Genomic DNA, 15,834 nt, shown 5'->3' on the forward strand with positions numbered 1-15,834 from the left:
GTTGCTTATTTGCTGATGTTGGGTCAGTTCATATTACCCAACGTAAATCAAGGCCGATGGCCCTAGGTATCCTACGCGTGTTGGGCCTATGATCCCGAAAGGATAGAATAGCCTGCCTCAAACATACTACTAGTGTTTTTACTATCTGACTCCTAGAACAACACAGTCCACCAGTCAGCCCTAACCTCAGCCTTAGCTACAACGGCAGAGATATCAACGGGGTTAATGACTGGATATACGGTATTAGACGGCAATGTGAAGTTCCTCTGAGTACCCAACCTATCTCGCCTACCGGCGACAACACCGAACCGTATCATATACAGAGTAGGAGGTTGGTTGAACAGACCCAACAATTAATGTGTTTGCAAGTTACAGGCTCACGGGCCATTTAAAACCTATTCAGCAAGCTCAGTACGAGCCGTAGATATAGTAATGTCCCTCTCTAGGTAGTAATCTACTGTCGGTGAACTGGAATCAATGCAGGGAGCGCTCGCTCATTTACCACTCTGAAGCCAAACTCAAGAGATCAACAGAAGGAATGACAACATTGGTGCCAGTAGTATTGTAATTAAGTCTGGCTATAGCTATTAGCTTCCTGCAAGTCGCCGGACTTGACGACGCAGCAACTCAGCCAATCGAAGACTTCGGGGTTACTCAGGCTCAACTGTCAACCCGGTTCGGCTGCTGCTTGCATGCGATAGGTGGCGGAAAATCTGGAATGACACGCGGACGGTGGCAGCGAGTAGTTTACGGCGATCATGATGATTGTGATGAATGACGCCATGCCACCGTGTCTTGGGGGTAAGCGATGATATGGTGGAGTACTTGCGGATTGGACACCAGGAGCTTCATGGAAATGCAGAATGTCTTCCTTTACAATTGCCGCTTCAGATATCCTACAGTCCGCATCTGAACAATACCGCGACGTGCCGGAAGTAGCCGCATCCATATGCCTTTCTAGATTACGTAGGAGATATGTACTTTCATCATCAGCTTCAAGCCCACGACAGGAGCCACACTCTAACCCTCTCCCCAACCATATCAAACGCCTCTTCAGTTCCTCCACGTCCTCACCGCCTTGTCCTTTCCTCCGGACCCAACCATCTGGCCATCGGCAGCCCAATCGACGGCATACACCTATTAAGATAAATCACACGTAACGTCAGCCTCAAGAGATCACGCGAGGGGATGATTGGGTAAGACGTATTCCATGATTGGATGGTAGTTACCTCATCTTCATGACCAGGCAGGTCCATCGCCAGGTTGCCAGTACGCGCGTTCCAAACTTTGAGCGTGCAGTCTTTGCTAGCGGTGACGAGCAATCTGCTGTCTGCAGACCACGAGCACTGGTAAACCTAATTCGGGAAACATGTCAACATCAAGGGTAGACCAGCATCGAGGCGGCTGCCAGCGGCTTGTGCAGACTTACCGGTGCGACGTGACCCCTTAGACTCTTGAGGAACTTGCCGTCCCTGGCATTCCATAGTTTCTAGATTTAGTTAGCGAGGAGCTGGAGAACCCATCCATTTCCAAAGGGAAACGTACCGTGGAGTTGTCCCACCCCGCGCTGGCAATGAGCGTCCCATCGGGAGAGAACTGGACGTGGTTCACCTTGTTCTGATGACCCAAGAGCCGTGCAACTGGCTTGGTGCCGTTGTTGGTGGGGTCCCACAGGTACATGGTGAAGTCGTCGCCTAGGCTCATGCGTTAGGCTCTGCCAACGAGGAGATTGAGGGATAAGGGGCATGGCATACTTGCAGATACAATCCGTTCTGCTACTTTGCCGTTGATCTTGGCGGCCTTCTCGAACCTTTCCTTCGCCTTGGCCCTCTTGCCTTCTTCGGTCTCCGGTACGTCACCCGTGTGGTCAAAGTAAGCAGTGCGCAAGGCATGGTCGCTTGACAGGGCGATGTGGTTCACCCAGTGGCCGTGTGCCGTGAGATTATGCACAAGAGTTCCCTTGACAGCGTCCCACACGCGCACCGACTTGTCGTGAGACCCTGTGTAGATCAAGCCGGTACCGCCCCACCGGACACAGGTCACCGACCCCTTGTGGCCGCTTAGGACAAACTCTGTGCGTCCTGTGTTGACCACCCAGATGCGGCACGTCCCGTCTTTGCTGGCGCTCACAAGGCGGGGTGTCCCATCTCTCCATACTACCTTGAGTTAGCTCATGATATTTCCGGTGATAAGGTCATCCGACGTACAGTGATATGGCTCCCAGGCCAGACCCAGAACTGGCTTTGAGTGTCCCTTGAAGTCCTGGCCGATCGGTTTCCCAGTCTCTGGGTCCCATATCCTGACCGTCTTGTCCATGGAGCATGTAGCGAGCCGTGACCCATCGGGACTCCAACTGACTCCCAGTACCCAACCGGTGTGTCCCTTCAGGGTGTGCTTGGGTGTGCCGGAGTCTGTATCCCAGATGCGTGCGGTGTTATCACCACTTCCTGTGGCCAAACGGCCTGAGGATGTTGGGGAAAATTGGCAGGTAAGAATAGGCTGGCCGTGGCCTGGGATACGGTGCGCAAGTCGCGAAACGGCATGGACCTTGAAAACGGCCTGAGGCTCGGCGCTGAGAATGATGGTAGTTCTGCAGCTGTGTTAGCCTCCAGGAAGGCGGAACAGGGGATGCGCAGCGTTTCGTACTCGAAGGGGTTGTTTACGCCATGCTTCTGAAGCAGACCAAGCAAATCGGTAGGGTACTGGTCTATTATGACGTCCTTGCCTGGGATATGAATACGGAAGCGGTAAGGGGTAAACTCCTCTGGGTCCTGGGGTTTGCATCGTCAGCCTCCTAGATGGCGCGGCGAGCTGGGGCCATACATACCCGCCCAAGCAGGGTGTTCAGCAGGGCCGAGATATTCTTCTCGGTGGCATCGGCGAAGTTGATCTCAACCACATCGGCCATTTGATTCCCATCGCTGTCGACGAAGTTGGCCTTGAAGGACCCAAGGTCCGTAGCCAGCAACGGCGCGACATCTTGCTGAGTTCGGGTGCGCTCGATCTCCTCTCTCTTCTGTCGCTTCGACGGGGGCGGGAGCACTGTCGCCATTGTGTCCCGTGTTCAGATGTGCGAATTCAAGGGCTTTTGGTGTTGGTGGTGGACTTGCGATGGAGGCAGGGAAGCAACCTGTCTGCGATGGAGGGGCAGGCACGAAGAATTTTGGCGGTGAGACGCTGCAGAATCGCGGCCCCACTTCGGAACTGACGGTGGGACCCACCAGTCATCTCCGGGACCCACATCCTAATCCAACGGACCGGAGAGGGCCGGGCCCCGCGTAATCCCGTTCGGCAGCTCCACCACTTCAAGAGGAAGGATGGACCGCAAGTGTCATTATCCTCAAAATTTACATTACAAAGTGTTGCGAGGGTTGGACTTTTGAGCATTCCAGGTTATGCCCTGACACTTTGAAGGGCTTCAATGCCGCCGCCCCTCGACCCTGGGTCGTGCTTCGACCGTCACCGACCTGCCCTCGGCCCTAAATCTCAACGCCAGAAAGCGAGACCCCGTTAATCATGAGAACCACGATAGTGGTCTATTGAGCAATGCCTTGCGCGAGGCCTCGCCGTTTTCAGGTCAACCTTGTCGGCAACGCGCTACTTCTGGGTCTCACCCCCGCTGGGTCAGGCAACCAAGAAAATGGAAGATAAACCTTGGAACTACAGGCAACTAAACTGACGCACGTCATGCATCGAGTACGCGCCGCAGCGACGCTGAGTGAGCCGCCCCTCCCAACTCCCCCAACCAACAGCACGTTGAAGGTTGCTGTGCCGCACACCCCGCTGCGGTTGGTGCCGAGACATGACTCCTCACGCTTATATTCCTAGGTGCAAGACACCAGCCTGAGGACCTGGCTTGCCAGAGCAGAATTTTGTGTATAAACTCAACTCGAACACTAGAAGGAAGACTTCAACACCTCTCAAGGAATAACGGCCATCGTATTTTTGTGGATCACGAGGCCGGGTCAATTGTGCCTTGGTTTCAGCCGGACTAGAACTATCGCTTGCCACCAACTAATAGTCACACCATCGCGACCAGCGCTGCATCGCTGTCTAAAACATCACCAAAAGTGCTGTCGACCACCACCACAAACGTCCACTTCTCAAACAATTACCCGCTTCACCTAGACTCGAAGAAGTGCTAGGGTGCGCTTCCTGCGATCTCAGATACCATGTCACCACCGTCTTACTACGAGCCGCAGCCGCGGCCGATGTAGTAGGTGCACCCACCTCTATTCGAGCAGTTCAGTAGGGAAAAGACAACGGGGACTGTCTAAATCTTCACCCCTGAATGACACGAAAGACAAGCCATTTGCTGACACCATCACCAGCACCCAACCACCACCACGGGCATACCACGCGACACACTATTCATCCAGGGGCAGGTCAAGGGGTCGCGGCGTTATCGTCGACATCGAGCCATCACCGCCGCGGTCGCTGTCGCCCTCCCCGAGGCGTGTCGTTGTAGTGCACGAGAAGAGGCGACATAGGCATAGGCACAGGGAGCCAGAACGCCTTGGATTTTTCCCTTGGTTGTGCGGTACCATTTTCTGCTGTTGGGCGTGTCAACCGTGTTGCTGGGGATGTTGTCCTGCGGAGGGTTATGATTCGGATTGATGATGTCATGGTGGTGAGGGGATGGATGGAGAGTCTTGGCGAGGTACTTCTGAGTCTAACACTTCATGATTGATGATATCGATGATGATGGATTGTACAGGTATTTTGAGGACGTGAGTTGGGGGTATACCCTTTTTTACTTTATATTGGGCACAGGAGTCATTTTGAGGTTGATGAGGGTGCGTCGGGGGCCGTCTTCTTTTCCTTTCTGATGGCTAAGGCTTTGGACCAAAATTCCTGGATGAACGGAGATGACCTACTCCGTACGGATATACTTCTGTCAATTCCAATGCGTATCGATGATCTCACTTTTGATGATCTCCTACTAGTAGGACGAGAACGCAGAGCTTGCCGTCTTGGTCTTGGTGAGCAGCAGCTGAAAGCATGGGTGTGGCTTGGCCCCTTTTCTGAGAGGCTGAGCGGGTTGGGCAAATGACAAGGCGCCAACAGCCTCACCAAACCTCTCTCCATCGCACCACGCGCGATTCTGGCCCAGGAGACATTGAACGGAGGTTCCGTCCCTGGCGTATCCAATCCGTCTTATAAAACCGGAAAACCCCACAGTCTACGGCATCCCTTGTTCTCACAACCCTATCACCGCGGGGTTTACTTTGCCTGCCTCTTATCCATCGTTGTCGTATGGTGCTTATGCCAACCCGATAGCCCACCATGTGGTTCCAATGGATTGTTATGATCCTCGTCCCTCTTCGTGAGTTTTCCTTCCAATTGACTCTCAGACACTGGTGGGTTAACAAGGAATGACTCAAGTCCTGTATACGGGGAACATTATGTTTCTCATCGGGTGCTCTTCGCCACCGTTGAGCGGTCTGGCGTTGTATCAAGTCGATGTTAAGCATCTTGCTGAGAATCTGGAACTGGCTGCACGCGAGGATGGGGCAAAGTCCGGTGGAGAGAACTTCACCGTTATTCTCCCGCCCGAGTTGCCAACGTATTGGCGGGTTGGTATTCACGGTAAGGGATTAGAGTTGCCAGCACTGTCACAACCCCATACCCAGTCTCCAACCCCAAGTCATGACGCCTCACACACATGTTACTAATAAGATTGTCTCAGGGATATGCGACGTCTATGGGAACACAGGCGAGATCGTTTGTCGCAGCGACTTCATCCCTCCCCAGGATGTCATGACCGTCCTTGAAGAATGCCTCCGGGACCACATCCCTGCGTCTTCGGAGGACCAGGCAAACAAGAACCAGAACCAATCCCCGGAAAGCCTCCGGCTCGCCAATATCACCTCGAGCTGGCGAGAAGCCTACCGGGCTCTCTCGGTGGACCGTCTTGCCAAGCACGAAAAAATGGTTGTAAAATTCGTCCGAGCACTCGTGGTACTAACCATCATCATCATGATAATCGAGGCATGGGCTATGTACCGGTGGATCTTCTGCCCCCGGGTTGAAGATTCCTACGAAGCCATAGGCTGGCTCTGCATCACCGGGATCGTTTGCATCATGGTTGCCGGCTGCTACGGCGCCCTGTTCGGCGTGACCATGCTCCGGGTAGCAGGCAAGCACGGTGACTACGTCGGTCCTGCGTTAGCAATCCCTGTTGTCGGCGTGGTGTTCCGCGGAATCCTGGTGTTCTGCATTATGCCGTGGATTCTGATCTCGAAGCGACGTCGGGGACTTTTCAACAACGCTGGGGCCACATCTTATACGGCCCTCACACCTGCCGAACAACCTCCTGACTATGAGCTGAGCCAGCTCAATCAACCTGGCAACAAGACAGTCAACACGGCGATTGGTCAGACGGAGAGGCCGGGAAGTCCGTCAGGGTATGCTGGGCCTAGCGAGCCGCCTCCGCCGTACACCCCGCGTTGAGACATCGTAGGCCAGGAGTAGAATGGAAAGGACTGGGGGTCCAATGCATGGAGAAAGCGGTCATAATAAAGAGAAAAAACTGGCTATCAATGGTTGTCTGGCAACAGTTTATTATGCACATTATAGACACCTAATACGGTGTAGGGACTTCAGACGTGTCAGTCCGCAATGCGGTCATATCCCGCTGATCCCTCCTATTTTCCTTGAATTGCTCTCCCGGGTCGCTGTGACTTCACTGATCGACCTTGGACACCTAGACCACAACCTTCTCAGCGACCTTGCCATCCTCTGTGAGGATGACTTTGTCGACTTTGAGGGAGGCCTTGACGGGGTTGGGCTGGTTGTAGACCCACTCGAGTTGCTCGAGAGTACGGCCCTGGGACTCGACACTGTTGGAAATGACGTATTAGTCAATGCCATCAGGCAAAACAAACCCAAACAAGCAGCGAACGCATACCCGAAGAGGTACCAGCAGATGGCTTCAATAACGTCCCAGGCGACGAACACGAAAATGTACTTGTACTTGATGTTCTCAAGCGCAATAGGACCTGCGAAGAGGTTGATGAACCCCATGGCATTGACGATGAACCCAGACAGGGCGAGACCCTTGGCACGGGTGGTGGTTTCAAGAGCTTCAGTAGGGATGGCGCCTTGCAGTGGGGTGTAAGTGAAGGAAAAGATGATGTTGAAGAGGAAGTACGACGCCAGAGCACCCTGACCATAGCTGAGATCCATCTGCCCGGTCTCGCTGAGCTGCTTGTCCAGCACAGCCGACAAACCAGAATTGGCAGCCAGCGCTACGGCGCACATAAAAGTACCGATGACGAGGACCTTCCGGCGAGGCATGCGATCGGTAAGCGAGACGGCCGTCAAAGCGCCGATGGCGGACAGACCCTGGTTGAGGATGTTATAGCCCAGCTGCTGAGGCACCTCGGTCACGCCGAGGTTGTTGAAGATGGTGGTGTTGAAGTAACCCAGACCGTTGCCCGAGAACTGGCCGAAGATGGAGATCATGAGCACCTGCGCCATGCGCCAACGGCCGTTGTGGGTGAAGAGGAAAGGCCGGTAGTCCCACCACCTCTTGTCGACACCGTCAAGACGGATACCCTCGCGCATTTCCTCGATCTCGAGACGGACGAGGCGCGAGTTGGGGTCGCCGTTGCCGTGGTACTTGACCAGGAACGCTAAGGCCTCGTCCTCACGGTCGTTGGCCATGAGGTAACGGGGGGATTCGGGGATGAAGAAGACGCCGACCATGACGATGGTACAAGCAAACGCCTGCAGGATCAGGGGCACTCGCCAGGCGTAGTCGTTACCCATGTAATTGCAGCCAAAGGTGACGATGGCAGCGGGGATGGAGCCGCCGAACCAGCCGCAGTTGTAGAAGCCCGTGCAGCGCCCACGCCAGTGCGGAGGGGCGATCTCGACGGCGTACGCTGGGGCAGCAACGGTCATGATGGCGATGCCGAAGCCGAGAATGAAGCGGCCCACGACGAACTGCGCGTACGTGTTGGAGGTCGAGATGACGATCATGCCGAGGATGATGACACCACCACCCGAGAACATGCTCTTGCGGCGCCCAAATCTGTCTGAGATGGTGGCAGCCACGGGCGCACCGACCATGGCACCCCTGTTGACGGGATGGTCAGTGGATGCCATGTGCCGAGGGTAAGTAGGTGTGGGCTTACACAGCGTAGAGGGAGAAAATGACCGACTCGGAGGAACCCTTGGTAACGCCAATCGTGCTTAGGAATGTCGGCATTGCAATGATAGACGTCATGAGGGAGCCATCGTAACCATTGGCGACGGCGCAGCAGAAGGCGATAAATATGGAAACTTGTGGTTGTTAGCATGTCCTTCTATGGTCAGCCATATTAGTGTCTGGACAGGCTCACAGTAGAGGTGAATGGATGTCTTGCTCCAGGGGTTGATGTTAGCCTCTTGAATCGCGGCAAAGAGCTCGGCCTGTTCATGTTAACTTGACATCCTCGACAACTGTCCATTCCTCTGGTGTTCAGAGGACGCACATTGTGCACCGCTTTCTCCTTTCCATGAGCCTTGGGGGTCGCGGTAGCAGGCACCTCGCGGGTCGAGGCCCCGGGCTTCTCATCGACGTGGTCGGAGCTGTGGGACGACATGGTATCGGTTGCCCGCTGGGAGGATAGCTTGGGCGGTAGGGGAGAGAAAAGAAGACCCTGGAGGCTCCATGACACCGAAGCTGCAAGGTCCTGTGTACATATACCTTGTCGTGGTCAAGTGTTCACAACGCGTAGCTGTAACACCATCAACCCTTGAGTGACGGGGGCTCCCTGGTGAGGTTCACATGGCACCGGTTTCAGATCCGGACGCCCCCCTTCCGCGGTCCCAAAGCGGGAGCGAGGAACGTCAAAAGGCCGTGCTGCCATCTGATTGCTCAAAAAATCTCCGATTTGCATAGAAGACCGGGGTCATAGACAACGACGCAGCTGTCGTTGTGGAAGATGATTGCATTTCACCGAGCTGGCCCGTCTGCTGCGTGTAAACCGCGTCCGGATGGTGATCAAGTTCGTCGGAAGAAGGGAGAATGGGACAAAATTGGCCGGGCGGGGCTTCTGTCGGGCGGGAGACAGAGCCATAGAAGCCGAGGATATTGAGGATCTGCTTAAAGTGCAACCGTTTTCAAATGTTCTGGGGTTGATGTCAGATCTGGGACCCGTTGAACCATCTCGGTTCGACTGCAGCCGCATATCCTGGAAGTACGCCGCCACGCTGGAGACGGATTGGTTGAATACCTAGGTACTCAAGGATTGGAGCTCAATTTTGACCGCTTCGCGTGGTTTGGAATGAAAACCCTTGTTGGTCCATGCATAGTGTTCTTTCGACGGGCTCGGTCGAGATAATAATAGTGGCGTTGTGTGCTGACCTCTGCCGTAGACACTGAGGCTCAGCCTCGCACGAACGCAAACATCAGCCAACCTGACAGGTGATGGTCAGAGCAGGCGGGTTCCTCATAATGGCGGCAAAGAGCCTTGTCTGCCTGCCTGACCCTGTACACCTTGCTTGGTCTGATTCCTCGATCAATCTGATCAATCCAAAGTCGCTTTTCCATCTGGAGTCTGATCAATCTCTGTTGATTAACAGGTACCTATTCCGTACCTGCTCGGGCAACCGTGACATCAACGGGCTTGAACTCAATCAGCGTACCGTTGCAAGATTCCATTTTTTCCGACTCCCGGCTCACATCAAGACCACAGCATGGCGTCAGGAGTTGACGGATCGACCTCCAGGCCGAACACCATCTGTGAGCCCCTGGATTCCTCACACCGTGAGATCCGTGTCCTCTGGCTCTTGCCAACTGAAAAGCCAACGGCCATACCAATATCAACGCGACGATTTGTTTCTCACGGAGATACTGGCTACGCCACCGTCGAACGGCGAATCATCAACTCGCATACACGGGGGCAGCTGGAGATTAGACACGCAGAGCTAGCCACTGTCTCTCTCCTCAACAAACCCGCATTCACCGCTCTCTCATACAGGTGGGGGAGACCAGACGCGCCACGTCTAAAGATCATTCTGAATGGCCATGAATTTGAAGTACAAGAAAACTTGTACCACTGTCTCGCAAATTTTAGGCAATATGGTATCGGTACCAAGTGGAAGTCAAATCCCGATCCCTCGCCGTACAGAGATTCAGCTAGCGGAGCGGATGTGGACGAAGAGGAGACCTGGAATGGTGTTCAGTTAATAGCGAAGATCAGAGGCATCCCGCTCTGGATCGACGCGCTTTGTATCAACCAAACGGACGACATCGAGCGGAACAGCCAAGTCCTACTGATGGGAGATTTGTACCGAAACGCTGCTATGGTCGTGTCATGGGTCTCGGACGGGCGCGATTTCGAGTGGTTCCCTTTCATGTGTGGAATCGCATTGAAGTGGAAACAGTTAATGGCGGACTGGAATGGAAAGAAAGACGAGCCAAAGGATTATGTTGAAGGCTGGGGCGTGGAAGCCACCCCCCCGGCCCCAGGGAAGATGGAAACAGGCACAACAATGGCAATATCAAGGGGCTACTGGTCCAAAGTCCCGTTCAAAGAATTGTTCCGCAGAGATGGCCCTTGGTTTCGGTCCCTCGGGCTGTTGTGGCGCAACGATGATGCAGCGTTGTTCACGCGGATCATGCTCGAAAACGAGTAATTATTGGGAACGCTTATGGATTGTTCAGGAGCTTGCACTTGCGCGTCCTGAGTCACACGTTTATATGAACACCGGCTGTTTCATGACGGCAGCTGAGCTCGACGCACTGAAGGAGTGTTTACTCAATATATATGGCTATGGCGAGCTTTCTAACCTCCAGGAGGTGGAGGAGTTCCGTCAAGAGATTTCTCTAATCTCCTCTCGGGCGACATAGTTCAATGAAACCCGGGGACTTAACAAACTCTTCACGCTTTGCGATATATCGACCATCCAACGCCGCCTCGCAACTCCAGGATGGATGCTTGTTCTCCACATTGCACGGACACACATGTCGACGGAGCCGCGCGATGCCGTATATGGCCTGCTGCATCTTATACCGCAGGATGACAATGATGAATATGGCAAGCTCATACCAGATTACCGGAAGCCAGTTCGGGATGTTTATATCGAGTGGGCTGTACGTGCTGTTCAGGAGTGCTGCAATCTGGATCTACTGGCTTATGCCGGCACCGGGAAGTCCTCTGCCCAGTCCATCAGGGGCGGGTGGCTCCCAAGCAAGCAGAAAACACTGGATCTGGACTTACCATCATGGGTGCCGGATTTGTACAACAGGAAAGGCCATGGCGACGTCGACTGGGTTCTCAGCGAGCGTCGTGATCCAGCTGGCAATCCACGACCTTTTGCCATCAACCTCACCACAAACGGGTCTCTAGTCACAAAGGCACGCTGTCGTGGTCGTGTCTCCTGGACTACCCAGTTGACAGTATCAAAGCTCGGCTACGAACAGGACTTGGCCCGGTTTTGCGTAGCTTACCTCAGGTACCAGAGGAACTACAAGCCATATCCTACAGGCGGGTTGCCACCCCTCCAGGCTCTTTCACGCTTCGTCATGCGACCCTTCTTTCTTACCCTGACCCCGGCCGAGTCAGACCCCGTTCATGGACACAAGGTACACACAATTGTTTTGCGATTTGTTTCGTGGACACTGAGACAGTTGGCTGTCATATTAATCCACGAACTATTACGGGGTGTCGAAAACAGAAACCTCCAAGCCCAGTCGGGCTTTCTATCCCGGTTTCAGTCGACGGTGACCGAGGCCAGGAACTTTGAATCCGTCCCCGAGATTGCGGCTACAATCCTCGGACTCATTCCAGACAGTGACTTCCAGATCTCGTATAGCACAGCGCTATTCCCCGGCGTTGACATACAAACATTGATGGGGTGGAAGGACTGGTCAGACGCACTTGATGCTTTTGAGGATGGCTTGCTCGACGAGCACATCTGGAACTGGTGTCTAGAAGCAAGGCTGCTGGTGACAGAACAAGGATACCTTGGTCGCGGCCCGACCAATGCAGAAGCAGGTGACTTTGTCTACCAAGTTGAGCATTGCCACAAGCCGCTGCTATTTCGCGAGGTTGGCACAACTCCTGAACCAGGTCATCCGAGGTAGGTTGAATTGCTAGGGGCTTGTGATGTCTTGGGTATCGGGGATGAGTTTGACGCGGACTCGACAGGGGAGTACGATATGGAGCTGGAGATTTGTTGACCGAGGTCAACGCTGGAGTTGGATAGAAGGACGTCATGCCCCGGCGGTATGCATCAAGTTGAAGTGTTGATGTTTGGACGACACTTTCTATCCCAGTGAATCGAACCTCATCATATTAATGGCTGCCGTAGTAGTGCCTGTGATCAGTTCAAGGTTCTCCAATGCTCTTCCATGCAGCCGACCTCTTCTCTAGGAACGCGTTAATGCCCTCCTGCGCATCCTCACTTTTCGCATGCAACGCCATAACTCTCCCCGTCCACGCCAGCGCATCCTCCAGCCCATCACCACCACCCCGAACCCCTTCTACTCCTTCAGCCGAAGCTTCATCTTCATCCCTGCCTGTAACCCCAATCTGCGTCCAAAAAGCCCACTTCCCCATGGCGCTCTGCTGAGGCGACATGCCCAACAACCTCTCCACCGTCCTCTCCACCTCCCGATCCAGGGCGCTCACCAATCCTTCCTCCCCATCCCCCTCAGCTCCCACCACCTTAACCACATCCCCGAACTCCCTCCCCTCCCAATCCTCTCCCAAAGCCAACATCCTAAACCCCCTCACCGTCCCCACCCTCCTCGCCACCACCGCCGCGGGACTCGAGCACGGCAACCCTAGCGTCGCTCCCGGCAGCCTGAACCTCACCCCGGCATGCGCGATGGGCAGATCCGTCGCGAGGGCGAGCTGGCATCCCGCGGCGATGGCGTGGCCCGCGATACGGCCAACAACAAGCGCCGGGCTGCGGCGGAGGAGGGTCATGACCTCGGCGCAGACGCGGAAGGTTTCGGAGACTTGGGCTGGCGAGGCGCCGCGGAGTTCGCGAAGGTCGTGGCCCGAGGAGAAGACGGGTCCTGGCGCAGAGGCGAGGACAAGGACCCGGGGAAGGCCAGCGCGGGCGCGCGAGAAGGTGGTGGCGGAGGTTAGCCAGGTGTAATCCGCATCCTCTTCTTTTTGCTCTGCTGTCTCGGATTGGTGAGACGAATGGGAGGGGGAGGTGGCGGTTAGGCGAGCATGGCTTCGTTCAAGAGAGGCGAGGATCGATGGCTTGAAACGCGGCAGGAGCAGTAAGCGTCCCGTGGTTGGGGATGTGTTGGCCTTGATGAGCTGGTCACGAAGGGAGCGAAGCTCTGAGAGGGAAAGGGCATTGCGTCTCGATGGGGCGTTGAGGAAGATGTAAGCTGCCCCGCGGGGCAAAGATGGGAGAGACATGGCAGATAGTGGCTGCCTTAGCTTGTGTTGAAGGTTGGGTTTGTTGTGGTCAAGATATGGTGAGATGTTGTGACCTCGGTTCAAAACATGTTGAGGGGCCACTAACATGCATTGCCCCTCATCCGGATCCATGCTCCCGAGACCCGAGTCAAGGGTCCGAAGAGGCCACCAAACCTGCCAAAACAAGGTCTCATGGCAGTAATATGACACTTATAAATGCTAGTACTTGAGAAATACATTTGAAGTGCAGGTACAGCTCATCACCACACTTCCCCCCTCCATCTTCTTATCGAATAATACACAAATCCCAAACCCCACAGACCTAGCAGAGCCAACGCTTGCGTTGGGGCAAACACAGCACCGCGAACTACTACAAACCCACTCACCAGCGAGAACGCAATGGGGTTCGTAATTGACGTCTTGTACGGCCGATGGAGATCAGGCTCACGCCATCTCAGCACAAGTGCCCCGACCACGGTTAAGAAGAAGAAAGTGTACTCTCCGAGGCCGTTGAACGTCAGCAGAGCGCGGAAGTTCCCAACAAGGACATAGACGGCCGTGAGAACCGTCGTTAGAAGCATGGCGTTGATAGGTGCGTCAGAAGGCGCGGCCAGCTCATCCGCGACGGAGTCAACAAACGTTCCCTCTGTCGTCACCGAAGAAACCGAGGACCGTGAAGAGACCGGGTCTCTTCCGCGGATAATCTTTGCCGGCCCCAGGTTACCAACTACACCGAAGACACGCGGGATCCAGCCCCGGTTGGCAGCGGCAACGATCATGCGACCGGCGACGAAGTAGCTGCTAATGAGGGACCCCGCAATGACGAAGCAGATGAGAACCGCGGCGGCGATTCCGAAGCCAGGGCCCAGGAGGCGGTTGATGGCAGTCTGACAAGGCATGAGAAAAGATATCAAGAGCCGGACAGAGGCAAGCACTTAGGACTTACAACAGCGACACTGTCAGTTGTTGATACGATATCCCAGGGCAGGAGGATGTAGTAAGAGGCATTGGCGGTGAGGAAGCAAAGGAGCACAGTGGCAAGGGCGGTGTTAAAGGCGAGCGGGAGCTGGAGTGCTGGGTTGGAGAGTTCCGCCGAGATGTAGATGGCCTGGGAACTCAATGTTTAGTGTTCCATTTCATGACAACGGAACTGAGGAAGAGAAGACGCACCTTGTCCCATCCCGAATATGCCCATAACGCGGCATACAACGCAGCCGAGAGATGTCCCAATACCTCCCAGAGTCCTAGATCATCCCAATGTGTAACGCTCCCATCTGGGTTGAGACTATCACGCGCAGCAAACCATGACCTCCTGGCCCAGTCACCTTCGCCAACATCCTGACCTGGCCGTGCCAACTGCAGTACGACAACTCCAAGCCCAGCAAGCACAACCGCCATAATAGCAGTGAACTTGGCAACCACAAACCAAGCATTCAGCCTCGTGCTCGCCCGCGTACTGATCGAATTCACCGCCGTCAACACCGCCAGCACACCAATCGACCACAGCTTATGCGAAAGCGGGGCACCGCCCGGCCCATCTGCCGCCGTCCCGCCCGCGGCCGCATACGCGCTCTCCACAAAGACAATCACCATAATCGCCAGCGTCGCGGGAATGACCGCCACGACCCAAGTCCACGCCGCCAGGAACCCAAAGACGTCGCCAAAAATGTGCGTCAGATACGGCTGCACGCCGCCCTCGCCGGGGATCGCGGTCCCCAGCTCGGCCATGGTGCTCGCGCCCGTCCACGCCAGCAGGCCGCCAACCAGCCAGACGAGCAGCGCGACGCCGGGGGACGGGACGTTGGTGTCGATGGCGCCGGGGGAGGTGAAGACGCCGCTGCCGATGACGATGCTCACGACGACGGCGAAGGCTTCGGCCGTGCCGAGGGAGCGGGTGAAGGTCCCGTGGACTGCGGCCTCGAAGGTCCGTGGTGGATTCTCCGGAGAAGAAGAGGGCGCATGGCTAGCCTGTGAGGTGCCGGCGTCCGGGTTTTGGTGGTGAGCGTCATGGGTCTCGGCGAGGAGAGGCTGCCGCTCCGAAGGGCCGGCTGAGGTGGTCGACGCCATGGCCGGCGGTTTCAAGATGTCACTAGGATAGATCTCAGTTTCAGTCTGCCGGTCAAGATATACACGTAAAACAGATATCAGAACGTCCCGGCTGATCTAGTTTGGTGAGCAAATGAAACTTTTGGTTGTTTTGCGATGGATCACCCGGCCTTTGCAATTTGTGGGCTGCGCAACATCCGACACTGCCGCGGTAAGCCGGAGCACGCCATCGTTCCGGAAGAGTGGGGGCAGAACGGAGAGGTGGATGGAACCCGGCGCCGGGGGTCGGGGGGCCGAGGCCATTTTCAAGCTCCGCATCACGCCGGGCTTGTGACTCCAGAGTCCAGGCTGGTTATCAAGGTTCAAGGCAGGATTCAGGAGCAGCGCATCGGGGGATTTTGGGTGGGTCAGT

The 15,834-nt window shown here is 55.3% G+C and overlaps 5 protein-coding genes across 5 annotated transcripts; 2 read left to right on the forward strand and 3 right to left on the reverse strand.

The window, feature by feature from the left end:
- Window positions 1-1,053: 1,053 nt before the first annotated feature.
- On the reverse strand, window positions 1,054-3,052 carry VTJ04DRAFT_1301 (uncharacterized protein; the record flags this gene model as incomplete). The annotated part of the gene is made up of 8 exons (XM_069358974.1): window positions 1,054-1,137; window positions 1,230-1,355; window positions 1,430-1,489; window positions 1,546-1,694; window positions 1,755-2,156; window positions 2,208-2,590; window positions 2,647-2,771; window positions 2,828-3,052. 8 exons carry the CDS (start codon window positions 3,050-3,052, stop codon window positions 1,054-1,056), a joined length of 1,554 nt encoding a protein of 517 aa, XP_069223909.1.
- Window positions 3,053-4,172: 1,120 nt separating this feature from the next.
- On the forward strand, window positions 4,173-4,617 carry VTJ04DRAFT_1302 (uncharacterized protein; the record flags this gene model as incomplete). Its single annotated transcript, XM_069358975.1, has 2 exons — window positions 4,173-4,216; window positions 4,332-4,617. The coding sequence occupies 2 exons, from the start codon at window positions 4,173-4,175 to the stop codon at window positions 4,615-4,617; spliced, it is 330 nt and encodes a 109-aa protein (XP_069223910.1).
- A 669-nt stretch (window positions 4,618-5,286) lies between these two features.
- On the forward strand, window positions 5,287-6,453 carry VTJ04DRAFT_1303 (uncharacterized protein; the record flags this gene model as incomplete). Its single annotated transcript, XM_069358976.1, has 3 exons — window positions 5,287-5,326; window positions 5,386-5,589; window positions 5,690-6,453. The coding sequence occupies 3 exons, from the start codon at window positions 5,287-5,289 to the stop codon at window positions 6,451-6,453; spliced, it is 1,008 nt and encodes a 335-aa protein (XP_069223911.1).
- A 253-nt stretch (window positions 6,454-6,706) lies between these two features.
- On the reverse strand, window positions 6,707-8,591 carry VTJ04DRAFT_1304 (uncharacterized protein; the record flags this gene model as incomplete). The annotated part of the gene is made up of 5 exons (XM_069358977.1): window positions 6,707-6,842; window positions 6,911-8,083; window positions 8,142-8,289; window positions 8,349-8,418; window positions 8,481-8,591. The coding sequence occupies 5 exons, from the start codon at window positions 8,589-8,591 to the stop codon at window positions 6,707-6,709; spliced, it is 1,638 nt and encodes a 545-aa protein (XP_069223912.1).
- A 3,732-nt stretch (window positions 8,592-12,323) lies between these two features.
- On the reverse strand, window positions 12,324-15,443 carry VTJ04DRAFT_1305 (uncharacterized protein; the record flags this gene model as incomplete). Its single annotated transcript, XM_069358978.1, has 4 exons — window positions 12,324-13,550; window positions 13,763-14,263; window positions 14,323-14,484; window positions 14,547-15,443. The coding sequence occupies 4 exons, from the start codon at window positions 15,441-15,443 to the stop codon at window positions 12,324-12,326; spliced, it is 2,787 nt and encodes a 928-aa protein (XP_069223913.1).
- Window positions 15,444-15,834: the final 391 nt, after the last annotated feature.

The sequence above is a fragment of the Mycothermus thermophilus genome (assembly GCF_041956435.1).
Source record: "Mycothermus thermophilus strain CBS 625.91 unplaced genomic scaffold VTJ04scaffold_1, whole genome shotgun sequence".
Lineage (NCBI taxonomy): Eukaryota > Fungi > Ascomycota > Sordariomycetes > Sordariales > Chaetomiaceae > Mycothermus > Mycothermus thermophilus.